The sequence below is a fragment of the Verruconis gallopava genome, assembly GCF_000836295.1.
Source record: "Verruconis gallopava strain CBS 43764 unplaced genomic scaffold supercont1.10, whole genome shotgun sequence".
Taxonomy (NCBI): Eukaryota; Fungi; Ascomycota; class Dothideomycetes; order Venturiales; family Sympoventuriaceae; genus Verruconis; species Verruconis gallopava.
The window spans coordinates 63,591-88,827 of record NW_015622146.1 but is presented as its reverse complement, the minus strand read 5'-3'; the positions used below and the strand labels follow the sequence as shown (position 1 = coordinate 88,827).

The 25,237-nt window shown below is 50.9% G+C and overlaps 11 protein-coding genes across 12 annotated transcripts; 8 read left to right on the top strand and 3 right to left on the bottom strand.

The window, feature by feature from the left end:
* The first annotated feature begins 192 nt into the window (after positions 1-192).
* Positions 193-1,228, top strand: PV09_03677 (60S acidic ribosomal protein P1). Its single transcript, XM_016356902.1, has 3 exons — positions 193-377; positions 477-554; positions 654-1,228. The coding sequence occupies exons 1-3, from the start codon at positions 309-311 to the stop codon at positions 843-845; spliced, it is 339 nt and encodes a 112-aa protein (XP_016214991.1). The 5' UTR covers positions 193-308; the 3' UTR covers positions 846-1,228.
* Positions 1,005-3,456, bottom strand: PV09_03676. Of its 2 annotated transcripts, XM_016356901.1 has the most exons (3): positions 1,573-3,456; positions 1,379-1,502; positions 1,005-1,219 (listed from the first exon to the last, which is right to left on the bottom strand). In XM_016356901.1, exons 1-2 carry the CDS (start codon positions 3,300-3,302, stop codon positions 1,388-1,390), a joined length of 1,845 nt encoding a protein of 614 aa, XP_016214990.1. In that variant the 5' UTR covers positions 3,303-3,456; the 3' UTR covers positions 1,005-1,219; positions 1,379-1,387. The 2 variants fall into 2 exon arrangements, with proteins under 2 accessions (XP_016214990.1, XP_016214989.1); XM_016356900.1 differs by having other exon boundaries at positions 1,005-1,502.
* Positions 3,453-5,736, top strand: PV09_03675 (uncharacterized protein). The gene has a single exon (XM_016356899.1). It carries the CDS (start codon positions 3,708-3,710, stop codon positions 5,607-5,609), a length of 1,902 nt encoding a protein of 633 aa, XP_016214988.1. The 5' UTR covers positions 3,453-3,707; the 3' UTR covers positions 5,610-5,736.
* Positions 5,737-6,284: 548 nt separating this feature from the next.
* Positions 6,285-8,631, top strand: PV09_03674 (uncharacterized protein). The gene is made up of 2 exons (XM_016356898.1): positions 6,285-6,976; positions 7,030-8,631. Exons 1-2 carry the CDS (start codon positions 6,817-6,819, stop codon positions 8,571-8,573), a joined length of 1,704 nt encoding a protein of 567 aa, XP_016214987.1. The 5' UTR covers positions 6,285-6,816; the 3' UTR covers positions 8,574-8,631.
* Positions 8,632-8,858: 227 nt separating this feature from the next.
* On the bottom strand, positions 8,859-10,556 carry PV09_03673 (uncharacterized protein; the record flags this gene model as incomplete). Its single annotated transcript, XM_016356897.1, has 1 exon — positions 8,859-10,556. One exon carries the CDS (start codon positions 10,554-10,556, stop codon positions 8,859-8,861), a length of 1,698 nt encoding a protein of 565 aa, XP_016214986.1.
* A 445-nt stretch (positions 10,557-11,001) lies between these two features.
* PV09_03672 (glutathione-disulfide reductase) lies at positions 11,002-13,447 on the bottom strand. Its single transcript, XM_016356896.1, has 2 exons — positions 12,880-13,447; positions 11,002-12,823 (listed from the first exon to the last, which is right to left on the bottom strand). Exons 1-2 carry the CDS (start codon positions 13,155-13,157, stop codon positions 11,563-11,565), a joined length of 1,539 nt encoding a protein of 512 aa, XP_016214985.1. The 5' UTR covers positions 13,158-13,447; the 3' UTR covers positions 11,002-11,562.
* A 382-nt stretch (positions 13,448-13,829) lies between these two features.
* Positions 13,830-14,162, top strand: PV09_03671 (uncharacterized protein; the record flags this gene model as incomplete). Its single annotated transcript, XM_016356895.1, has 1 exon — positions 13,830-14,162. The coding sequence occupies one exon, from the start codon at positions 13,830-13,832 to the stop codon at positions 14,160-14,162; it is 333 nt and encodes a 110-aa protein (XP_016214984.1).
* Positions 14,163-15,598: 1,436 nt separating this feature from the next.
* PV09_03670 (uncharacterized protein) lies at positions 15,599-16,114 on the top strand (the record flags this gene model as incomplete). The annotated part of the gene is made up of 1 exon (XM_016356894.1): positions 15,599-16,114. One exon carries the CDS (start codon positions 15,599-15,601, stop codon positions 16,112-16,114), a length of 516 nt encoding a protein of 171 aa, XP_016214983.1.
* Positions 16,115-16,223: 109 nt separating this feature from the next.
* Positions 16,224-18,676, top strand: PV09_03669 (uncharacterized protein). Its single transcript, XM_016356893.1, has 2 exons — positions 16,224-16,589; positions 16,634-18,676. Exons 1-2 carry the CDS (start codon positions 16,582-16,584, stop codon positions 18,327-18,329), a joined length of 1,704 nt encoding a protein of 567 aa, XP_016214982.1. The 5' UTR covers positions 16,224-16,581; the 3' UTR covers positions 18,330-18,676.
* Positions 18,677-20,289: 1,613 nt separating this feature from the next.
* On the top strand, positions 20,290-21,675 carry PV09_03668 (uncharacterized protein; the record flags this gene model as incomplete). The annotated part of the gene is made up of 3 exons (XM_016356892.1): positions 20,290-20,856; positions 20,910-21,515; positions 21,568-21,675. 3 exons carry the CDS (start codon positions 20,290-20,292, stop codon positions 21,673-21,675), a joined length of 1,281 nt encoding a protein of 426 aa, XP_016214981.1.
* A 206-nt stretch (positions 21,676-21,881) lies between these two features.
* Positions 21,882-23,908, top strand: PV09_03667 (uncharacterized protein). Its single transcript, XM_016356891.1, has one exon. It carries the CDS (start codon positions 22,320-22,322, stop codon positions 23,505-23,507), a length of 1,188 nt encoding a protein of 395 aa, XP_016214980.1. The 5' UTR covers positions 21,882-22,319; the 3' UTR covers positions 23,508-23,908.
* Positions 23,909-25,237: the final 1,329 nt, after the last annotated feature.

Here is a 25,237-nt window from a genome sequence, read left to right as displayed (position 1 = left end):
CAAAGCCTGAGGCAAGCTGCGGGGCCGCGCAAGGCCGCCACGCGGCTTACTAACTCTTTTTCTTTCGCCGCGCTTAGTTTACACACGTTCTTTTTCCCTCTCGGCCCAATCAGGCGCCCGACGACCGAAGCCCCTGGAAACAAGACAGACCCGCGGAAGACTTGGGATCGGTCACGTGGTTTAAAAGTGCACTAGGGCCTTTCTGGCTAGCGCGCACACACAAACCTGCGAACAAATCGATACGCACCAAGCGAATATCTTCGTTACGCCTTCATCACTCACAACTCGTCACTCTCACAACCGACACAATGTCTACCGCCGAGCTCGCTTCGTCATACGCTGCTCTGATCCTCGCCGACGAGGGCGTCGATATCACCGTACGTGTCCTTCCAATTGGCGTCGCCGCGACGCCTTCAATTTCTGGCCTGCCTGTGTAGCTGGGACGACAATTGTACTGACAAAGACGTTTCGAACAGGCCGACAAGCTCAACACACTTATCAAGGCTGCCGGTGTCCAGGACGTCGAGCCGATATGGACATCCCTCTTCGCAAAGGTACATTCTTGCTTCGCCTCCCCATGATGTGAAAGACTTCCAGAACGGAAAAAATCAACATGGAGTAATTCCGGTATTAACTTGGGAACACAATAATAGGCACTTGAGGGCAAGGACGTCAAGGACTTGCTCCTGAACGTCGGCTCTGGAGGTGCAGCTGCTGCTCCGGCTGCTGGCGCCGGTGCTGCCGCCGCCGGTGGCGCCGCACCCGCTGAGGAGGCCAAGGAAGAGGCCAAGGAGGAGGAGAAGGAGGAGTCGGACGAGGACATGGGTTTCGGCCTGTTCGACTAAACGCGTCCTCAAACTCTCCGAACTTCGTTTCCTCCGTTCAGATTTCATGGGCCGGCGTCCTTTCTATCACTTTTGCCATATGTATACTCCGACATGAGGGGGGTGGTTTTCATGGATGGGCGAAACATGTACGGTCACACAGATCAAAGAGTTGCGAGCCAAAAAGAGTACCGGGCTTTTGGGAAATCCGGTGGTATACATTTGATTTGCTACATGAGAAAAGACAATTAAACCCGGAGCCACTGCGCTCGAACGGGCGTGATGTGACCAATTCTAATGTGCCTCTTTCTCCGTAGCCATGCGTCTCCTCGTTTCGCCATCTGCTTCTCTCCAAACTGTCTACTCTGTACTTGGATCCTTGTAGTCGGTCTCATCTATTTCGAGATCAATATTTTGTAATGTGCTTCTTTGCGTTTTTATCTGACTGGTGAGGATCCTTCCTCCAAACAACATTTCCGAGTGCAGGGAGAACGCCGTTTAGCCATGGGTATATCTTCCGCCTGAATCTCGTGCACAATCGAACGATTACTCACTCCTCGTGACTAAAGCTTAGCCCTGACATCTGATGATGCCGATGCAGTGGCTTCCTTGTTGACCTCCACATTGCCGGTTGCGGGTCCTTCACCGAAGAAGATGACTTGTACTGTCAGGTCGTCCCTGTGATAGTGTGTTAGCACAAATGTAAATGATGTCGCCAAGCCAAGGAAATGAACGTCACTGAACGTACCTGAATCTGCGCGAATACGGACTCGGCAACGTCAACAGTGCACACAATTGATCCTCATCCTTGCCCCCTAATGCGTTGCGTACAAGATGCGTGGCCGCATTCTTGTCCGCGACAACGAATCGCTCATTGGCGCCGCCAACCCCCCATTGCTGCTGACGTATCGGAGCTCGCTGTCCACCTTTCTTGCCGCCTTTGTCTCCTGAAGCAGCCTCAATTTCAACGGGGAGTGTCTTGCTCTGCGAGCTAAACCAGGAATTCAGCCACGAATGACTTCCATTATTCGTCGCACTGTTCTTGCCTTCTGCCTCGAGCCACTGGCCAACCAGACCGACAACCTCTTCATTCGTAAGCATCTCCCATAACCCATCTGTGGCCATGACAACAAAGTCTCCATTCTGCGGCTCGATTTTGGTTGTGGTGACCACAGGTTCTGCAGTAACGTACGGCGGAGTCTTTAGGAGCTTATGCGGGGTTCGTCCGAAGTACGAGGTCTTGAGCTTCTGTTGTACCTCTTCCGACCACTTGTAGAACGCATCACCAAACGCCCTAGTTGGTTCTAAGCCACCAAGTACACGACCATTGGCGATCACGTTCGGCTCTCCAGGGTGCTCCGCACGGATGCGTCGTTCTTCGTCGGGGTTGCTTCCAGTCTGATCGACGGACAGTGCAGTGGCAATCCACTTGCCAGAAGGCCCACGCCTCCCGAGAACAGCACGCGAATCTCCTGTGCAAGCTACGCGGAGGAGTTTCGAGCGGGAGTCATAGAAGGAGAGCAAGGCACAAGAGCCTGACAGGGCAGGCGCGAGCAGCTCAGCCGCTACTCGCTTCGACTTGGCTTGGTTAACCTTGTCAACGGAGGCGTGTATGATTTCGTGGTCGAGCTTGAGAAAACCTGTTTTTATGGCTGCATCTATCGACTCGGGGGAGGGAAGAGCTGAGGTGTACGTCGCATTTAGTTCGCGCGCAACGAACGAGATGAGTGATTGACGAAGCTTTGCGGACGTCGTCCAGCCGCTGTGACCGTCGAAAACTCCCCAAAACATCCAGTCACTGCTTGTCTGGTCGTCGTCTGATGCAGATATAGACGGCGGTACTTCGATGATTTTCTCAGCGTGGTCATCTTCAATTGGGTCGTTGCTCGGTATCTGAACGACGTCGTATCTTACGACACCTTTGCCCCGTCCAACAATGTATGACTCCTCATTCTTCCTCAGCTTTTGAGTTACCTGCTCCGGGCTCATCATCTCAAGCACCTTGCGTCCCGAGTCGTCTGTATCTTTTGACAACGGTCCGTCACCTACGATAGTTCCTGAATACAGCTGTCCCTGCTCAACCACAAGGGCCTTCCTCCTTGCTTGGCTTGTTTGTTCAGGATCCACGGGGCTCGTTGCCGCCGTACTGTAACTTGCCGTCGCTGTGAGCGAGTGCTCGGATACGCTTTTCCCCAAGCCAGCTCCGGAGCCTTGCTTATAATACCAGGCACCTGAAGCAACGGCTGCAGCAACGAGAGCAACGGAGAAACTTCGCACGTGCATAGAGGACTGCAAGACGATAGCGGCTGAGCGGTCTCGCCGAGTAGAGAGCGGGCGCGTCCCTATTGCATGGCTGCTATTGAAGGCACTGTTCGCTGTGGCTGTAGTCGAAGGAAACAAGGGGCGGTGGCGAAAGAGCTTGAGGAGTGGGCGACGACGTGCTGAGCGGAAAGCTTGAATGGCCGCTCGACGAACCATTGGAAGTTGCGGTGATGGAGAGAGTGAGACGGACAGAGAAGGCTCGGAGGATTACTTGTGTTTGAGAAACTAGACGAGGTTCAGATCGGTGATCAAAGCTAAGCTGTCATTGGCTGCTGCTGTCTTCACAATGACGGATGCATGTTCTTGCGACCATTCAAAGCAACCAGAAATTCTTCCGATGATATTTTAATAGCATTAGTGGCGTCCTGTAAAACCAGACATTCGGAAGCCCGAAACATCAAAGCTGAGGTTCGAGCAAGACAAAGTCCGTCTTCTTGCGGTGACGGTGAGTTTTGTCACCACTTCCGTCCGCACTTCCACTCGACGGAAAAAGATTTCAAGATCTAGCAATACCAAATTCGACAGTGAGGTCTTGTCACCTTATTGTCAGTAATCACAGTCATGTCCTCTAGGGCGCTACGTCGATTACAAAAACAGAAAGAAGAGCAGAAGGCTCAACAAGTGACGTCGGAAAGTGATTCCGACGCTGGTCAGGCACCGACCAGATCACATCAGAGTGCATTTACTCTTTTGAATGACATTGGGGAAAATAGCAATGATGACGATGGACTCTTTGAAAATGAGGAAGGATCTTTTCCCTCAGCAGTTACACCTGAAAGAACGGCCGAACCCAAGAGTCTCCAGCCAAGAAACACAGGTAGCAAAAAGAAAAAGAACAAGAAAAACAAGGCTAAAGCTACCAAGGTCACAAGCTCCAAGAACTCTGCCAAAGAGGACGATATAGATGCTGTGCTCGCGTCCCTTGCCCAACAGAGCCAGAATGAAGCAGCGACACCTGGTGAACCAATCTCGAATCAACTCAACTACGAAAACCTCCTGGCGGTAGACTCGCAGAATCTACACGCCATTAATGAAATGCGTCGTCTGTTTGGACGGGATGTAATAGGCGACCAGCCTCGTCAACAAAATCCTGCAGCACGCCGTGTCCGCGGACAGCGAGCTCAGCATTCGACAGGTGGCTTCCCCGCCGTGACTTTGAAGCGAAATCTTTTCGTACAGGGTAAAGAAGAATGGCCCAGAGCGACGACCGGCGGCCTTGGTATGGAGGTTGTACATAAAGATCCCGAATCAGGTGTGACCGAGTACCGCTTTGTGCATTCAGCGGCGTATCAGGAGACGCAGAAGCAGTATGAGATCGCAGTGGCATCGATGGATCCTCAGAGATTAATAATGCTACTTGAGCACAACCCGTACCACATTGCTACGTTGCTTCAAGTCTCAGAGATCATGAAGCATGACCGCATGCACACTGAGGCTGGAGATATGCTCGAACGAGCGCTTTTTGCGTTTGGCAGGACAGTGCATTCTACTTTCACTGCGGCTGTTGCTGCGGGCAAGGCTCGACTTAGCTTCGACAGACCAGAGAACAGAGAATTCTACCTGGCGTGCTGGAGATATATTCAAGATCTAAGCATGCGAAGCACTTGGCGGACCGTCTATGAGTGGGCAAAAATGCTCCTCTGCCTGGGACTGCCGGACGATCCATACTTCATTACTTTGGTGATTGACCAGTATGCTTTGCGCGCGAATCAGGCCCAGCACTACCTCGAGCTGTACCGTACAGGTATATTTGGGCAGCCGAGTGACTACCAGTGGAGCCTACCATATTCGGTAGCATTGTGTCTATCACGGTTGTCCAGACATGAAGAGGCAAAGGCAGCTCTACTGGAGGCTATGGAACGTGACAGATATACTGCACATCAACTATTCAAGATGGTCGAAATCGAACCCATACCCCCTTCGCTCTGGCCTCATCATGAAGCTCCCGATCCAAACACAAAGCTATACAGCACAATGTACACAATGCGTGCAAAGGACCTTTGGAACAACACTGAAGCCAAGTCATTACTCCAGAACGTCGCCAAAGAACTCAGCAAAGTGGGTGCATCCACTATGGTTACCCAAGCCCCCAGCCTAACCGTCGAAGCGGCACGACACGTTTATCTAACCGAGAACGATGCATTCATGCGCTTACTTGCGGACAGCGAAACCTACGACGACATCCATCTGGATCCAGGGGATCGCCCCACGCAGGACCCGTTTCCACCACTCAGCGAAATAAGAACTTATGATCCAAGACCAATCGGTGGGCGCCCAGGCATGTTAGGACCTGGAATTGAGGCGCTGGGAAGGCTTCCAGACGGTGAGATTAGACGGGCATTGCAGGCATTGGCGGGGATGAGGATTCTGGAGCAGGGCGTAAACGAGGAAAGCTGGGATGAGGATGAAGGTCGGGAAGCTAGCGACGAAGACGAGGACTTGGCTGCTGGAACTGCAAGATAGATTGAGAGCATGTGATGAGAAACAGACATAGTTACGGCGGCTGGGACGCAAGCCAGAATGGAAGGTATCTACTGTCACTGTACTTTGTCTAGATGAATCTTGGCCGCCGCAAAATCTAGCGTCATGGACATCATTTTCCTTCCTTCCTTCCTCGACGGGTTTAGTCAGAACTGCTGCCTGCTTGTAGATCGCTTTGCAGACAGGGAAATATCCCGACGCTGTTGACTAGTGAGAATGGGTGGAAAACCGAGTGTTTTTAGCCCCATCATACACTGGCTTTCAACGTCAGCGACCCCGCCACAGTTATTCCAAGCGATGAAGAAAATCATAGCTTTTAGATAAGTAGCATCTTGCATGGCCCCGACGAACTGGTTCGGCTGTAACGGAGTACAATGGAGCACAACGCACTGGTTCGTATTGGCCTAGTGATCACGGGCAAACCCCCATCACACACAAAATTCAAGAACATCCGGAAAAAAACATCAAGCGATGCTGTGGAGTCGAGCCGCGGCTGTGAGAACATCGTGGATGAATGTTGTTGGCAAGCAAATGATCTTTGTTCTCATCCAGCGGACGACCAGGAGTCGTGTGAGGTTGTCTCGGAGCTAAGCCACATCTAGCAGGCAATAAGCAATCTACACGAGCTTGTTTGCAGATCGGATGCCAGACAAACACACATGATAAGCCCTCTTGCCGCCGTCGTTCCGCATGCACAAGCGGTTAAGATCCCTTTGCAGAAGCTTGTACCCTCTGTGATCCATGTACCTGCGTTCCCACCTAAGTCTTACCCCTCGTAGGAGGTGGACAGCGACCATCGCGGAGAGATATACTTACGCTCGAATCAGAGCAAAGAGACCGCGGCCGGTCCGGGCACGAACTATGACGCTTAGAAGAGTCCGGGATGCGTGTATCTCGAGCGCCCCATTTTTCTGCTGCTTAACGAGCCGGTTGCAGTGCCTGTATCGCCGGCATTTCGATTCAATCCTTGGACACTAAGGGTGTAGTGCCGTAGCAGCGCAGGTACGATGCTGTGCTTTTTCCCACTTCTTCCCGCGTGTATGCGACCTCGTCTTATCAGGTGGCGGGCGAGCGAAGCTTTTGGGATAAAAGCCTTGAGGTTTTCCTTTGATCTCTGGCCACTGAACGTGTCGTGCCTGTGCATCGGTTTATTGCAAGGTGCCCTGTAACCAGGTTGAGACCTGTTTCAATGCCCAGCATGAAGGTTGCACTTACGTTTCTTACTTCTTTGGTCCTTGCGGGCTCCTCGGGCGCCGCACCGAACATTCTCGCGAAATCCAAGGGCCTTTCGGAGAAGAGGCAGTCCGGCTATGGCTCTGCCAGTCCGTGGTTAACGGAAAAGACGAAGCGTGAGTTATTTGGCGACACCTTCATAATCCTTGTGGCTCATCTTACTCTGCAGAATTCGCTGTGAATGGTTCTGCGATTCCCGATGTTCCCTTTGATGTCGGCGAGTCTTATGCCGGTCTGCTTCCCATCAGCAGTGACCCAAATGAAGAACGCAAGCTGTATTTCTGGTTCTTCCCGTCCAGCAACCCAAATGCCACAAATGAAGTTGGCATGTGGTTCAATGGCGGACCGGGGTGCAGTTCTCTCTCGGGTCTTCTAACGGAGAACGGGCCTTTCATCTGGCAAGATGGCACGCTTGCCCCTGTGCAGAATCCGTACTCATGGCACAACCTGACCAATTACGTTTGGATCGAGCAGCCCGTTGGCGTTGGCTTCACCACTGGTGTTCCTAACATTACAAACGAAGTTGAGCTTGGCCAACAATTCATTGGCTTCTGGAAGAACTTTGTGGACACCTTTGATATGCACAATTTCGACATGTACTTGACAGGAGAGAGTTATGCTGGCTTTTACGTACCGTACATTGCTGACGCTTTCATCGGCGCTAATGATACCGTGTACTACAATCTGAAAGGCATTGCGATCAACGATCCCATCATCGGCGATGAGACGAACCAGGGACAAGTTACCATCATGCCATACGTGCACGCCTTCCAGGAGCTGTTATATCTTAACGACACTTTTCTGGAGACAATGGATCAATGGAATGACCACTGCAACTATTCTTCGTATATGGAGAAGTACCTGACGTTCCCTCCTCCTAACGAGATCTTCCCCGTGCTTCCGGATCCGTACTACTCGGATACTTACGAATGCGATATCTTCGACGATATTTACGCGGCAGCTCTTGAAGTCAATCCATGTTTCAACATCTATCATATCACGGAGACCTGCCCTCACCCATACTCTGAGTTGGGGATCATCAATCCTGGAGATTACAGCCCCCCTGGTGCCCAGGTTTACTTCAACCGCACAGACGTGCAAGAAGCAATCAACGCGCCTGTTGGTACCAATTGGCAGCAGTGCACTGACGTCAACGTGTTTGGCAACCAGCCTACAAGGACCACAAACTACTCAGCTGGCCACGACCTTTCTCTTGGACCGGCTCAAAATGGAGTCCTCCAACGCGTGATCGAATACACAAACAATGTCATCATTGGCTCCGGCAACCTAGATTTCTTACTCAACACAAACGGCACCCTGCTTGCAATCCAGAACATGACCTGGAATGGTCTCCAAGGTCTGCAGGAGTATCCGGGCACGCCTTTCTACGTCCCGTATCACCCGGAATACAACGGCGGCGCCCTCGCTGGCGCCGGTATTCTGGGTTACTGGGGTGCTGAGCGTGGTCTGACCTTCTACCAAGTTCAGCTCGCCGGCCACGAGCTGCCAGGCTATGCCGCGGGGGCCGGATACAGGGCTCTGGAGCTGCTTCTAGGAAGGGTCAGCAGTTTCAGCGACGAGAGCTCCTTCACCACCCAAAGTGGTAATTTTACAGGCGAGGGTATCATCTACAAACAGACGGCAACACGGGACCCTAGAAAGCAGAGGCTGCTGAACGCTAGAATAGGCGGTAGGGCCCAAAGGATTGTTTAAACCGTAGATTGGGGTCATCACGAGAAAAAAAATATAACTTAATGTTTATTGCTATTAATTGTCACTGGTCCGCGTGGTTCTCACACTTCGAATTGTTGCTGCGATTCTCTGCATTGCGTTACGCATCGTTGCGCAAGATGCTGTGCCCTCCAGCAGACATTTGGCTTGACCAATTTTTGATATGAAGTCATATGTCGCAAATGCCTCTCGCAAACATGAGCAAGATGGCCACTCTATTCTGGCTTTGAATTCATTTCTGATTTGCACCCCGCCTGCGACTGGCTTCTAGCCTAATTCCAGAGCACTGCTAACCGCCTCCAGAACGCCCTCAATCTTGCGTTTCGTTTTTTCCCGCTTCTGATGTTTCTCCTCCTTCAGCTCAACGTCAACTGCTGCATCGTACGGGCCAAGCACACGCATTGCCTTCGGAGGCGCCCTCTCCATCTTCGGACCATAACGCTGGCGCGGCAAAAGGCGCTCGGAGTTTGCTTGGCCAGTTGTACGGACCATTTGTGGTGATATAAGAGTATCAACATGTGAGCGCTTCGTGCACACGTTCCTTGTCGCGGGTGTAGCCATATCTGTGTTGGATCTGGCTCTAGGAATACGACTGTAATAGGGACGAGGTGGACCGGAAAGAAAACCATTGGGATCGATGATAAGCTCTTGCCGTGGTGGTGAAAAAGAATTGAGCCAATTAGGCAAGTCTGGATGAGTGTACGTTAAATTGCCTCGACTTTCTTCGTTACATGTATAATAGTAATCGTGTTCCAGCAATTCCGGTCCAGCCAATTTCGCGTGAGAGCTGCCCTCTTCGCGGAAAACAGGATGAACCGCGAACGTGTCTATACGTCTTGGGACTGGCTCAGCATTGTCCACAAATCGAAATCTTTTAAGTCGATCCTCAGCCGCGGCTGCTGATTGCTCATATTCTGCAGAAGTTGCTGAGACGTTTTGGCAAGAAGGAGAGTTGGTGCTCTGGGTCAGCGTGGTAATGAGACCCTGCTTTGGAGAAGGCAAGGAACGTGATGAGTTGCTTCTTTTGGGCGTGCTAGCGAGACTGAAAGAGTCCTTGCGTGTTTCCTGCTCCTTAGTGAACTGGCTGCTGTCATCTCGAATTCTCATTGGGTTTGGTGATGTACTAAGGGTAGACTTGTGAACACTTCCACTTTCAGCTTGATATGCTCCAGTATTACATTGGACGCATGTGTAGTTCGGCAGTAGGTTACGGCGCACATTTTGCGGCTTCCTGGTTTCGGGTGGTTTATATGGTGGTGGTGTCCAGATTTTGGAGAGTGGCATGGGAGGCTCTGACTGCTTAGATGAAAAGCCATCGAAAGTCTGTTGAGTAGAGGTTTTTATGGTATAAAGGACGGCTGTGGGCTCTGAGTGTGCAAGCGTGCCGTTCCCTTCTTTCATCCAATGTTGGCGATGATGCTTGCCCTGATTTAAAGTGTCCGCGAAGCGTTCTGTGTTGACTAAGACTGGAATGCGCTGTCTGGGCGTGTCTACCACTGTTGGTTTTGCTGCTAGCGAACTGTATCCGGGAGGGAAGACGATGTGTTCGACTGATTCGCGCAAGAAAACTCCGGGTGCTGGAAAAGGTCTTACAGTATGGTAATGACAGTCCGCTTGCCCTGTGAGTTTGAAATCATGAATTTTGGCGGTTGAAGCCCCAGAAGTCATGGCCGTCATCGTAGTTGCAGAGCTGGACATATTACGGCTCGAGGCCATTGACCATTCACTAAAGCTTTCTGCATTGGCGGACCGAGTGAGTGGCACACATACCGCTTGACGTCCGGAAAAGAGTGGTTTAGGTTTAAGCTCTGGCTCTGATGCGCTGCTAACTCCGCTGCTCTCACTATTCTCTTGGGATTTTGGGCAGTGTTTTGCTGGTGAAGGTGTAGAACTTGCCTTTTCGTCATAACCAGTCCTCTCATCCTCTCTGTCCCTCTTCGAACCCTCGCCACTGACCATATCCATCATCGGATTCTGCAATTTGTTAAACGTCTCACTGAGCTGTTGATCGCATCCTTCGCCGTTCCTGTCTCGTTCCAGGCTTTCGCGCACCCAATGTTGGTCCTGATAATGACATCGTCTCGATGACGAAACGAGGCCGCGACGCATGTCAAATATCTTCTTCAAACTTCTTCAGTGCCTTCTACTTATATCTTTTGGATGATCGACGAAAAGAAACCTGGAGACACCTAAAGAGCCAATTGCCTGTCCAACGAGGTTGACGAGAGAGTGTGCGAGATGTATGTGCAATGAAACGTTACGTGCTGATTCCTAGGCGGAAGTGAAAGGACATGGACGGTAAATGGGGTGATAAAAGTTTGCGGGGCCACAAAATGTCACTACTTGGGTACCAGAATGGTAGGTGATAGTGGCATGAAGAATAAGTGAAGAATGATTAAAGCTTTTCATCAGAAGATCACATACCATATCTCTACATATCCTGCGTACATTCGATGGACTGAACCCCTCCGGATGTCAACAAGTTATAAACGACTCATGCTTTTCCAGGCTCATATATTAGTTACCAACAATCTTTGCAACGTTGGCTGGCCATGAATGGGAGAAGGTAGCTTGCCGGACCTCAGTGAAAGCGATGGGACATGCCTCACTTGGAGCTGAGACGATCCTGTCATCCAATGACTAGCTAAGATGACGAACATTCGGTAAGCTGGTGTCGTGCAAAGACGCAAAGAAATCACCGACAGGGCAGAATTTCTGGGGAATATGCACTTGTATGTATTATGTGCAGCGATAAGGACCATCGGATGCAAGTCTCGCCCATTTCGTATCGACTAGGAGACATGTGGTACTGCACGAGTTTGCAAAAGTGCAAGTCGCTTTGCACAGATTCGACCAGACGCATATCTGTGTACGTTGTGATCAGTCACTTTAGATTGTAATACAGCACGCGGTAGGTGGCTTGAAAAAACCATCTATGCTCTCATGCACTTATCTGGTCTAATCAGCATCTCTATTTCATCGTGACCAACTCCTCGGCGCTTGTTGGATGAATAGCAACACAACGATCGAAATCAGCCTTCGTTGCTCCCATTTTGATTGCAACCCCAAAACCCTGAAGGATCTCGGCGCTTCCAAGGCCCATTATGTGCAAGCCTACAACCCTTTCCTTTGGTCCTTCGCACACGATTTTGTAAGCCGTTGGGGCCTTCTGGTCCATGTCCATCATGGCGTAATACATTGCTGTGAAGCTCGCCTGGTACACCTTCACGCTGTCGCCATACTTTTTTCGTGCCTCCGGTTCCGTTAAGCCGATGGAGCCAACTTCAGGATGTGAGAATACAACTGACGGGATGTTCTCGTACTCGAGATGCGCCTCCGGCTTGCCACCGAAGAGACGATCGGCGAGACGACGACCGGCGGCAATAGCGACAGGCGTGAGTTCGAAACCCCGGTCGCACACATCTCCCAGGGCGTAGATGTTCTCTACACTGGTGTTCTGGAACTTGTCTACCTTAATATGGCCCTTCTCATTCAAATCAATGCCACCGAGCTTCTCTAGCCCAAGACCCTGCGTCAGTGGCGTGCGCCCAATAGCCCAAATGATGTGGTCCACATCGACCGTGCCCTCTCCATTGCTGTCCGAGTAGTAAATGCGCTTCTGACCATCGCCCACCTCCTCAATCTTCGTCGGCTTCGAGTTCTTGTGCAGATGCACACCCTGCCTCTCATACTCTGCAACAACCTTGTCCTGGATCATTGGATCAAAGGTGCGCAGAAATTTGTCGTGGCGGAAGAACAAATGGGTCTCAGTCCCCAAGGCGTTGAACATGCCCGCAAACTCCACAGCTATGTATCCGGCACCCACAATGGCAACTTTCTTCGGTTGGTTCTCAATCTCGAAGAAGCCATCGCTGTCGGTTCCCAAGTCCGCGCCGGGAATTTTGTTTGTGTCTGGCCTGGTCGGCTGGCCGCCAACGGCAATTAGGATCTTCTTCGCCTTGATGGACTGCGTGGTGCCGTCATCCAGCTTGACCTCGACTTCGTTCTTACCCGTAAAGCTGGCCCAGCCGTGAATGTACTCTACTTTGTCATTGCCGAGATTTTTCTCATATATGGCGTTCAGGCGCTTGACGTACGCGTCTCGTTTCTTCTTGAAGGTAGACCAGTCGAATGGCGCAGGTTCCTCTACCGTGAAGCCGTAGGGCTTTGCGTGGTGACGTATCGTCTCAGCAATCGATGCCGCGTTCCAGGTGATCTTCTTTGGGACACACCTTATAACCCGTTAGCAAGAGTTTTTCTGCTTCACATCGAAAAGTGCAAACCATACCCGACGTTGACGCAAGTACCACCCAATCGCTTGCTCTCGATCGCAATCGTCTTGACTCCATACATGCCACTTGCCCGCCTTGCAGATGCAAGGCCACCACTGCCGCCCCCGATTACCAAGAAATCACACTCCTTCTGTATTGGCGCCATGGCCTGTGCCGACAAAGAAAACTGTCGTGAGACGGCCGAGAGTCGTTGCGCAGCCAGTCTGGAAGCGTGTGAGTGTACGGCCTTGGTAAACGTGGTGTGAAAAAGGTTGGGCCGGCCGGGAGGCTTCATATATAATGGTAGACGTAGCTAGGAAAAAGAGGGACGAGGGAGCTTATATTTGTCAGGGCAAATGACGAAATTTGTAAGAGAGGTTAGGCCTGGAGCTTGCGGTCCGGCCGTGCAGGATTGGTTGCTGCAAGCCAACGGACGCTGATTAGAACAGTCAAGATAATCAATCTAAGCACGCAATGCAAGGCTCCGATAGGCAAGGTACGGGCAGGCGGATTGATCTGCGAGGACGGGATTATTGGTCCCAGCACGAAGCGTCACGACTCGCCACGCCTGGAGGATGGCTGCAGTGTGTCCGCTTTGTAAGCTCCATGCTTAAGCGGGGGGTCGCGCAGAGGAAGCCCCAGATGGGCGATCTGCGCCACGCAAATGCAAGCCGCACACCTGCGTCATGCCATATCCTTCTCTGCGCATCAACGTACGGTCTTGACTGCGCTCCCAATGCCTCTTGTCGCGCATGGTTGACCCGTCCATCATGGGAGGAAGATTGTCAGTCCCGCACAATACGGACAAGCTGTCCGAAACATCGAGGCCGACTCCGCCTCGGTTCCGCATCAACACACGCGTGAGCGAATCCTAATCTCCCCATCCGCTTTGCGCTGACTTCTCCATTCTTTGGCTGATGCACGTGAGTGTTTGTAGACCATTGTTGCACCCGCCGCAGCCTTCACGATGGCATGCATGCTGTTTTTTTATTCACGCACTTCGATACAGGCCGCTCGTCTGAACGCACAGAAGCATCGCGAGGCCGATGGCGGACAGCTCAGCTGGCGGAATGAGTCGCTTCGACGACACGGCCAGATGGAAAAAATCGTGGACGGGGATCACAAACTCATCAGAGAAGCGTTTAGAGACACGCCCGTAACATCGAAGGACATTGCGCGCGAAAGGGCGGAGAGAGGCGAAGGGCTTGTGGTCGCATCTGGACTCTCGGACAGTGAGCAAGCAAAAGCGTTGGAAAAGTACAAGAAGAAGCAACGGCAAGCGTCTGGAATAGACGATTAGGCCAACAGTATGGGATGGTCCTTGGTTCTTGCCATGCTTTCTTGTCGCCTCCACGGGCGCTATGGCTGCTTCACGAAATGCGTCACTTGAGATCGTGATGCCTGCTAAGCGCCTTCGTGACTAATAGAGCCTTGAATAGCTTATGTTCAACGCCGATTTCATAGCACAGAGTCCATACGTGATCAAGCTGCGCTGCTGCTACCCCGGTCCGGCCCGAGAATATCTGTACATCCAACCGCCGTGACGCGTTCTTGCAAACGTTTCACGCCAATGAAACACGCAGCTCAATCAGCCTCCCAGCCGTGTGGTCAGCAGAGCTTGGCTTCGTCATGAAGCATCTTGCGGCTCAAAACATCTTGCCAAGCTGACGCAAAGTGCTCCGCCAAGTTGACGCAGAACAGGTTCCGCACACATGAGAATTGCATGGCGAAACTGACGCGTGTAGGCAGTGTCAAAGGCGGAGACAAAGGGGCCGGAGTCGGTGAAAGCTCTTCCTTTAATACACGTGCTTCATCCGTTTGCGTGGTTACGTCGTGTAGAACGAGGACTGGTTCCTTTGTTGATCGCCTGCACTGTCCCTCCGACCGATAGCAATTGAGAGAATCTGGCTTCCTGGGTCATCGACATCCGTCCATCTTTGCTTCTCTCGAGCGATTGGCGCCAAGTAGAGCCTGTTCGTTTGAAGAGAAGTTGTCCATTCAAAATTTTCTGCGTCGTCGTCGTTTTCTTCGCAATCATCGGCCTCGACTGTCCCAGGCAAGAGTCACGCTTTCCTGGCAAAAAGCGATAAACAAAGAGCACGGCGGCAGCTTCTTCAGGTCATACTTCATCGATCCCTGGACCTGATAATCCACCATAGAACGCCAACGTTTATTCAGGACGACCAGCATCGAAATCTTTGCACACACGATATAAATTCAAGCCGCACAACCTTGCCCAACGTTCCTACCTTCAGCGGGTCGCTCTAAAACCACAATCCTCTTGAGAATCACTTGTACTCCGAACATACGTGGTCCATATTTGAACAGAGTGCTGGCATTCTTACGAACTTCTGGGTTTCAATCTTGAAGAAGACGATATGGCACCCGTCACAAGCCTGCTTGATCCCCTTCACAGGCGGCAGACCAACACCGCAACCGCGTTCTCGACCGCAGATCCACTGAAAGATAAGAGCTTTGTCGCCACTGTCGCTGGAATGGTCGTCGGGGCCGTAGTTTTCCTGATCCTCATCGGCTTGTTGCTGTTTCTGTATCGCGAGAACGGACCGCTCAAGGGTTGTCTCCGCGCTCGGAAATTGTCCGCGGTATCATCATCAGACTCGTCGTCATCGGGTATGACGAAAGACGTAGGAGATGGTGATTACTTGAAATTCGAGAAAGTGCCGTCTCTGGCGTCGAGCACGGCAGAGTCTCAGTCCGAACTTGTGAAGCAAGACAATGCGGGGAACAAGACACAGGAGAGCTCGTGGGTTAATCGCCTACATGGTAGATGGTTACGTGCTTAGAGCTGAATCATTTCCATGCGGTTTGTATAGGAGCAATAGGATGTCCCTCGATATTTCCATTCTCCCTCTATCGAAGCTTCTGCCATTCCTACGCGCACTTCCTTCTTCACCAACTGCACTGCTTTCTCCTCCACCAACGCCGCAATGGCCGGCTGCTTTCATGTCGACCCTGTCTAGCAATGTGAACACCGAGGATGATTTGCGGCATCCAACCTCTGTATCTTCGGCGTCGACCGTAACCGACAGTTGGGGCGATTACGCTCCTAACACGAGGAGGCTGGCAGACAGTGGGGATAGCTTCAGGGAGTACAACTGGCTGTTGGATATCATACATGACCATACGGCTGGCCTGTTTAGACATAGCAGGCTTTCAGCTCTTGGCCCGTATCGCCTCGCACATGTTGTGGATGAGGATAGTGAACAAGGAAATAACATTCTATCGACTTGAGCATGAACTTGTGGATGATCGTACGTTCAATAGCGATAAATTGATGCCCCGTTCACTAGATATATGGCTGAGTCCACCAAGAGTACACGCTTGTCAAAACGGGATCCGCAGTGGAACGTGTTCCGCTTTGAATCTACTTATTGACGCAGCAAATAGATCACCTCGACACACCCTCAACTTCTAACACCTTGCTGCCATGAGTTCTTGCTTTTAGATCGCACCAGAAATTCGACGACAAGTCTCGCACCCAATCCAAGTGTTAATCGTAGACTCATCTTTGTAACGAGGAGGGTAGAATGTAAAATAGAGCGTGCGCGAGTGGTTTGGAAAAATAAACAGCATCACGTGCAGACGTGCCTCACCTTCCTTGTGAGTCCGTTTTAGATCGCTGCCTTGGTGTCGCGTCTTCAAACAACGCGTACGGCGGAAACGTTATCGACCATTCTCAACCTTTCAAAGAATGCCAAATGCCTACGTAAGTCCAGCAGCCTGTTGAATACGTGAGCTAATCATGAAAAGACGCGGCGATCTCCATCGGCAAGCGCACTACATAGCGAACCCGTTTGACGAGGAGCCCCCACGCATACAAGAGTACACGGCGAAGGAGATTGCTATTCTCCAAAGTCGCTTGGACAAGCAATTAGGACCGGAATACATATCCACGCGAAAAGGTCCCGGCGGGCAGAATGTACATTATTTGGGAGCCGAGAAGATCATCAATCTAGCCAACGAGGTCTTTGGGTTTAACGGCTGGTCGACGAGTATCCGTGACACCACGATCGACTATGTCGATATCGAAAAAGATGGCAGAGTCTCTATGGGTCTCAGTATAATTATGCGCGTCACCCTCAGAGATGGCACCTATCATGAAGATATTGGATACGGTACAATATCAAATTGCTCCGGCAAGGGCGCTGCGTTTGAGAAGACAAAGAAAGAGGCTGCAACTGATGCAATGAAGAGAGCGCTAAGAAACTTTGGAAACGTACTGGGTAATTGCCTCTACGATAAAGAGTATCTGAAAAAGGTTGTCAAGATCAAGCCTCCACCGTCAAGATGGACAGAAGAGAAATTGCACCGACATCCAGATGTTGTTGGCCAGAAAGCTCCAAACGAGGAGTCACCTGTTGAGAAGGAAGTTTCAATTCCGCCAACCAGGACTTTGAGCGAGCTCTCAAAGGCTTCGACAGCAACGGATTATGACGACGAGTTTGGTGGAAACGCGTTTGATGATGTTGATTTCACGAGATCCGATGAGTTCATTGTTCCGGACAACGAAATGGTGGAAGACCAACACAACACTATTAAGCAAGAAATGAATAGCACAACAACTCGCTTGCCCGTCCAGCAAGCTCAATCAGTGCCACAACAACCGAAGCAGCAGCCGAACGTAACTACACGACCACAGCCAAAGCCACAGCAGCAACATCAACCGACTGCACCAACCATGACTGGTCAGTCCAACGTAGGGTCTATCCGAGGAGGACAGACTGGACAGCAAAATCGAATATCTGAGCCCAACCGACAACAGTCGACTTCAATACATCATCGGGCTACATCATGCACACCAGAGAGTATTCAGCAACGACCGCCGGCTCAGGGACCGCAAGGAGCTTCCTCCGGTGAACAGCAAATGCCTGGACCGCCAGTCGGATTCGTTAGAGGGAGAGTCGCAGAAATGGTTCAGAACTCCAACGGCCAACTACCAGCAAATTCTGCTTTCAATCCTCATGCTGAAAGTCCCTCGATACGAAAGACCAATGGTGTCAATCACCGTACCAGCGCCCCCATCAGAAAAGATGAGGTTGGTGTGGCATTGTCTTCCCCCGCACCTATTAACGGGCCTGCCCAAGGCTTTGCGAGCTCTAACGTAAACAATAACATCAATAACTCCGTTCAACATCCGCCTCAAGGCAACAATATGTCCCCATTACCCAGACCAAACTACGTGAATCCACAACATGATCCGCATAGGAAGATAGGCGTGCCGCAACAACCTGGCTTACAAAGCCCCGGTGCGAGACCAGGGAGCTATCGACCTCCTGGTCCAGCTGGCGTCAAGCGAGGGCCTCCGGAAACAATCAGCAGGCCGCCGTTGGGTGACGTGAGCAACCTTAAGGTAGGAGTGCCTCCTGATGGAGGAGGCACGGATACAGACACAAAGAGAGTGAAAACTCAGGGTCAGGAGGACAGCGCAAGACCTGTTTCAACTTAATTCGTCCTGTATTTTGGCTACGATTGCTTGCTAGCGTTCACGCGTTATGTTTTCTTGGTGGAGTTGCAAAGTAGCTTCAGAACATGAAGAATTCCCATAAGTTATTCGAGCATGTCTTTGTTCGTCGGTTCAGGGCAGCTATAAGAATGTTTCATAGTCTACTCTGTTGTATTCGAACAGCAAAACATGAATGCAGTTGAATTCACCTGGGCTTGGGTTGCTGCCTGGTTGAACTCCTTCTAGAATTTTTCATCCTGAAAATCTACCACTCCTCGCTTACAAATTTTGAACCTAGCTTTTGAAGTCTGCATGCCCTGCCGTTGATTCAAGCGTGCACTCGTCACCACCTCAAGCGTTCCTTGGCATGAGGGACTTTTACCTTATCGCGAACACACGTTGAAAGGAGATATGATATTCAAACACACGGGGAGCATTGAGACGGTGTGGTCAGTTGTAGTTGCTCTTGTCGCCAGCTGAGAGGCGAAGCATGGATTTCGGGTTGACATGGTCCAGAGAGACGGTCAGAGATATCACAGGGGCCGAGAGCGTCACCGTGAGCGTGTCCGAGAGTCATGGCCGCTGGGTTTGCAATGGAACCTTGGGAGCTTTGGCGTGGGCCAAGCAGACGATGGGTTTGATGCGAAAAGAGTCAGGCGGTCGAAGCTGAATAGGAAGGTTGTATGGCTTTTCCAAGTGCCGCACGAAGCTTTGGACTGCTGTACGAAGCCTGCCCTGCAAAGAATCTTGTGCGATACATACATGTATATACTACTTTGGTACATGACATGTGTCCAGTGATATTGACGTGTAAATAAAAAAAATTGGGGTATGGGTAAGCGCAAGCATACGATTTTCATGGCGGTGTCCGACGAACCCTTTTGGTGTCGATCGGTGTTGGTCACAAATGCCCGACGAAAGTCGCCGAAGAGTGATGTTCTGCGAGCCAGCATGCTACTGTAACTTACTGTCCACCCGCCTCTCGGCCGCCGAAGTTTTGACAAGGACAAAAAAGCCGAGCGAGGTCAGTATGGCAGCGCAGGGTGTATGCATGTAGGCTTACGCCGTGGGACCAGCTGCTTGTCGAAGAAGATGTGACTTTTCAATGCGCTTGACGCTCGCGTCTTGTGACGGGGTCCAGAACGGAGGCTTTCTCCTTCTCAGCATCATTCGCCACCCGTCCTCCCAGATGATGCTGCTATTGACAATCCCATTTACGTTGACTTGCAATCCGATCGAGGAGGTTTGAAGATTGGAGTCGCTCTTTGCGTTTGCCGCAACCTTGGTGGAAAGTTCCTGCGCTTGTTAAGACATCTGGTCATCTTTCAAACCAACAAGGCAAGGCTCTCAGCAAGGGTTGTTGTGATCAGAAGACTCGACCGCCACGGAGCGATGTACCGTCTTGATCATTTCAAGCCGCAGCTGCTTGCAGCCTTCTCTGGTCCACTTTCATCCCCGAAGGATGAAAAGGCAATAGTCACAGAATGGTTACCGTTGCACAAGAATCGGCAGATGAGGGACGGGATCAGCTGAGATGTTCATATCGTATTCGCCCAAGGTTGAAGTGGCTAACATCAAAGGCGAACTCGTTAAAAGATAGTTCTTTTCGTTCTATCGTCGACCCTGAACATCAGGCGCTTCGCTCAGACGACGTATTCTGCTCATAGCGAGCGGTTGGTTCGAGAGGTAACGTCTGATTATCTTCGGAGCAACCCTTGAGAGGTCTTGGTCTAGATTCACTTAATTCCGGGCCTGTTCATCAGGCAGATGAAGGAGTTCAGTAAATGTCTTGTGCGAGAGTCACACGAATCGCTAGACGCATTTCCATTTGATCAAGGGCCTTTACTGACTACCTCATCCTCCTACGGTGAAGCATTATTTCAATCCATTCATTTTCCTTAACACCATGCTTCTGTGAAGCTTGCTTCTTCATACAACACCACTTTCTCTGCCAGTACTTATGATGTATTTCACGTACTTGCTCGGTGTTCTTATTAGCTTCTTTTGCCTTCTATCTTCGTCTAGGGCGCGTGCAGCACCAGGAGGTAGAAATTACAGCCCTGCGTATCGCTCGGTAGCATATTTCGTCAACTGGGCAATCTATGGTCGTAACTTCAACCCTCAAAACCTCACAGCGAGCGAGCTCACCCACGTTCTGTACGCCTTCGCGAACATTAATCCAAACACTGGAGAAGTCTACCTCTCCGATCCCTGGGCTGATATTGAGAAGCATTACTCCACGGATTCCTGGAATGACGTCGGAACGAATGTCTATGGTTGCGTAAAGCAGCTGGATCTGCTCAAGAAGCAGAACCGTAAGCTCAAGGTACTCCTGTCAATAGGCGGATATACCTACTCCCCAAACTTCCCCCAAGCAGTGAGCACGCCTCAGGGTCGTCAGAACTTCGCAACAAGCGCAGTCCAATTGATCCAAAACCTGGGGTTTGATGGCCTCGACATTGACTGGGAATATCCGGCAAATGACACGCAGGCTCAAAACATGGTGTCTTTACTCCAAGCCATTCGCACGGTGAGTTCCAAAAGAGCTCGATTTCTCAGGCCGTCTAATTGATTGGCAAATAGGAACTAGACAACTATTCTGCAGCATATGCAAACGGCCACCATTTGTTGCTCTCTGTCGCATGTCCAGCGGGACCTGCAAATTACCAGCAGCTGCACGTGGCGGAAATGGATCAGTACCTCGACTTCTGGAACTTGATGGCCTATGATTACTCTGGCTCCTGGGACACAATTGCCGGCCACGATGCTAACGTTTACGCATCGATCTCAAACCCAAAAAGCACACCCTTCAACACGGATCAGGCTGTCGAATATTATATAGCTAATGGGGTTGCTTCTGACAAATTGGTCCTAGGAATGCCGCTATATGGTCGTAGCTTCGAGAATACGGATGGACCAGGTACGCCGTTCAGCGGTGTTGGATCCGGGAGCTGGGAGAACGGTGTTTGGGACTACAAAGCCTTGCCTCAGCCTGGTGCATCTATTCAGATTGATGAGCAAGCCATAGCAAGCTGGAGTTACGACCCTACGCAGCGTCTGATGATCTCGTACGATACGCCGGATGTCGCAAGCATGAAGGCTGCATACATCATGTCAAAGGGGCTTGGTGGCGGAATGTGGTGGGAAAGCAGCGCGGACAAGTCTGGTTGCGAGAGTCTGATCGGAACGGTGCGTAGCCTGCGTTTCCGGGCAACAGGAGAAAAGCTAAATGTAAAATCAGGTTGTCCACTCGTTCGGTGGCGAAGAGGCCCTTGATCAGAGCCCAAATCTGCTGAGTTATCCTCAATCTGAGTATGATAACGTGCGTGCCGGTTTCCCGAATAACTAGCAAACTCGTCCAAGCTCTTTTCACTTTTTTTTTGTCTACGCGTGGAGGGGATTATATGTGCGCATCATTACGTCTTCTATTTCTCATATGCTGTCACAAATCATCGCAAATTTTCTATGGTGTATTTGCTAGCCATCGAAATCGGGTTCATTTTTATTTATTTATTTATTTATTTAACTTTTTTTGGACGAAAGCTTGACATGTGCGTTAAATTTCATGTCGCCGAAAGTCGGAGTCTTGGACTGCAAAGCATCTTTAAGATCTGAAAGTATCGCATCCGGTGAAGCCGTAACCGTCCTCACAAGCGCAAAAAGCCGAAAGCGCGCACACGAATGTTGAATCTCAACGCTATGGTTGGCCGAAGTATTCGCGTGAAGACAGGTCAATTCGCTGCCACCAAGCGGAGATAATTTTTAGTAAGCAAAAAGATGTATCCGTCAAGTCCGCAACCAGGTCAAATATAGCGGTGAACTTTCATTGATGGACATCTACTGACTCAATGTATCCGAACTGACATCGAAACCACAAAAAAGAGGCAGACAAATCAAGCATCGATTCAGCACACTGATGCTGATGCCTAGTTTTTAGCGACGTGACAACCGGAGCACCAAACTTGTAGATCTACACAATCAAAGAAGGCTCGGATGGACGAGCCTAAATGCCCACTAGGAAATGGTCGAATGGCTGAAGATCCGTCGCGAGTGACGCGCTCGTCTGGGGAGGAAAAAGCAGGAGCTTTCGATGCTTCTTCAAATGCTGAACGGGAGGTGGACGACCAGAAAACAACGGGAGGGTTGCATCCAGGAGCGCCACTCTCCGCAACGGCATCCACAAGCAGCGACACTGCATCTCAGCGGTCTAAATGTGGTGGCCAGGCTCGCCAGCCAGGGTATAGCAGAGAAATCACTGCCCGCTCGACAATGGCACCCGCTCTGCCTCCGCTCAAGAGAAAGGAAACGAAGCTGGCTCAGAAAAAGGCGCATCCGTGGCAGCACTTGGGGATCACGTTAGGCCTGCCAATGATCGTCCTCTTCGACGTCGTCGTCCCAATCATCATCTACTACACCTGGTACAACAACCGCAAGTCAGCGTGGCAGGACGATTGTCGAAGGCTGTACTCAAATCAGCAGCCGTGCCCACTCGACCGACCCCAGTTTGACCAAAGTATCTTGGGGTCTGCCATAGCTTCCTTCGGCGTGGGCGAGCTGTGGATTCTGATCGCGAGAGTGTGGAGACTGTTTGTTCACCCAGAGCAGTGCGCGCCACTTCTCTCGCGAAGCAGGTGGGAGCTTGATGCCACCTCCTGGGTTTACCTTGTTGCCATGGTTCTGGCCCTTATTCCATTTGTCGTGGGAAGCAGTCTGGTTATTCCGCATCTGTACTTGTATGGGCCAAGCTTCATCATGGGTTTCTTGGGTCTACTCATGTTATTTACGCTCGATGTCCCCATCAACATCCCGATTGGGATCAACTCGCAACCACGAGGTACCAAGATCCGGCCATTCATTTACTACGCCGCTGAGGACTTCATCGCCGTTGACGGATTGCAAGACCGTGAGTTTCGCGTAAGATACAACGAACGGTATGAGAGCAACAAGATGTTTCGCAAGTTCTTCGTCAACCTCACGTTGTGGTGGCTACTCGGCGTATGTGTCTACATCGGCGCTGTGTCGGCCGTGATCTGGACTCTACCTTTCCACTACGCATTTGGTCTTTCGCTGGGCGTTTTGTTCGCGTACATTGCAATCTGGGCAACTGTCACCGCCGTGTGGACTAACATAGAAATGCAAAGGGAACACAAGGCTTACGAAGCAAACCAGATCGATGCATAAAGGATTATGTAAGGCTTAGAGCAGTGAATGGAGCGGGAGGCCGTGACCATGACTCAGTGCTGGACCCCCTAAAACCGTCGCCTGCAGCGCCGTGACTGGGACTTGGTGGTGCACACGTCGATAGCAGACGGGTACATGATTCTGCTCCTGAAGTAGAGCTGAGCTAAAGTGCGAGTCAATACAGTAGTTATCCAAGAGAAACCGCAAGACGTTTCGACCATAGTCTTTACCAAATCTGTGATGCGCTGAGCCGAAACGCTTACGTTTGTATTTGCAAACTCTATTTGTCCGTGGCTCACAAAGGAGCAATCTCCGGCGGCCTCAGGGGATAATTATGCAGGTTCGCTCGTTGGCTGCCGCTGGACCCCTTTCTCCAGAGCGCAGCTTTTGGGACCGATTAATCATTGCAATCTTGTAACTTTCCAGCTGTCTAGAAAACGTGGACCGGACCGGAGCTTGAACAAGCGATGGCATCCCAAGATCAGGCGAAATGTACTTCCCAAGTACATTTTGAGGAGAGGTGACTGTCGAAGAGGGGGTGGATAGCGTGAGTGGCCCAGGGTGAGACTGAATGCTCTAGGGCAGGGCGGAACATCATCCGCAGAAGCGGCTTCGATAGTGTAGGGCGATTTAGCGAGTGGGTGCACCCGTTACTCGAGCTCAGCGCCTTACAGGAAGGAATTTTCTCGTTAACAAATGTTGGAGCACTACCTCAGTAGTGTGGACAGGGTCCCGGGATATGTGATGCGGATTTCAACGCCCGCAAAAGGGACTAAGCACAGTGCTTTTTCTTGTCTTAAGTTAACCGACTTTGTTAACTTAATCAAGTTAACTCACAAAAAGCAGACGGTTATGCAATTTCGGCGATTGGAGGCGTGGCAATTTGAGCATAAACACTGGGCAGAGTCAGGGTCAGCGGGAAGTAAATTCCAAATGGCCTCGAAGAGATGGTTGCACTCTTTGGATTGTATGTATGTCCTACTTAGACCTTCGCCTGAGTTTCAAGAATTGAGACCCAACCGGCTGGGTAAATTGTGAAACAGAAGGGAGCCCAGCCTACGGGGAGCAAGCAAATTCACACAGGCATAGGCTTCAGCCTTGTCGTTGACCCATGATTGCATCCCAAATCATGAAGAACCGGCCTACTGATTCATGATTATCTGCAAGCATGCAAGGCCTATCTTCTTCAATGGGTGACATTATTTTTTAGCGAGAGCGGATGGGATTCAGGCCATCGAGGGCCTCCAGTCTTACAATGAGTAAAAAAAAAATAGATACCGCAGGGCATTTAGAAGTGCAGATACGAGGCTGATTCATATGGCCACATACATTGTTAAGAGAATTGTGGAGCAACTTTACAGGGTTGGTGGTATCGAAAAGGTTCGGCAGTTTGGCTCGGCGGGATTGGGAGACTTCAGAGCTCGACGTAAGCATGGCTGGCGCATATTCTAGAACGATCCTCTTTATCCGCATTTCGCGCTTCGGTACCTGTACTTACCGCAGATCTCAGCCTTATCCTGGATCGTTAAAGCTTTGCGCCGTGCTCCTTGTAGGACCCACGCAGTACTTTCCCTCGGCGGATCAATAATTCGCTGATCAAAGCCTTCTACGCTAGGCAATTTGTCCTAGGGCCGTTTCAATTATTGCAACGTACATCCAAGTGTTGGTTGGCCCACCCAAAAAAAGCCGGCTCTTGTTCAAGGGCGAGCGTTCGGAGAGGAACCGCGGAC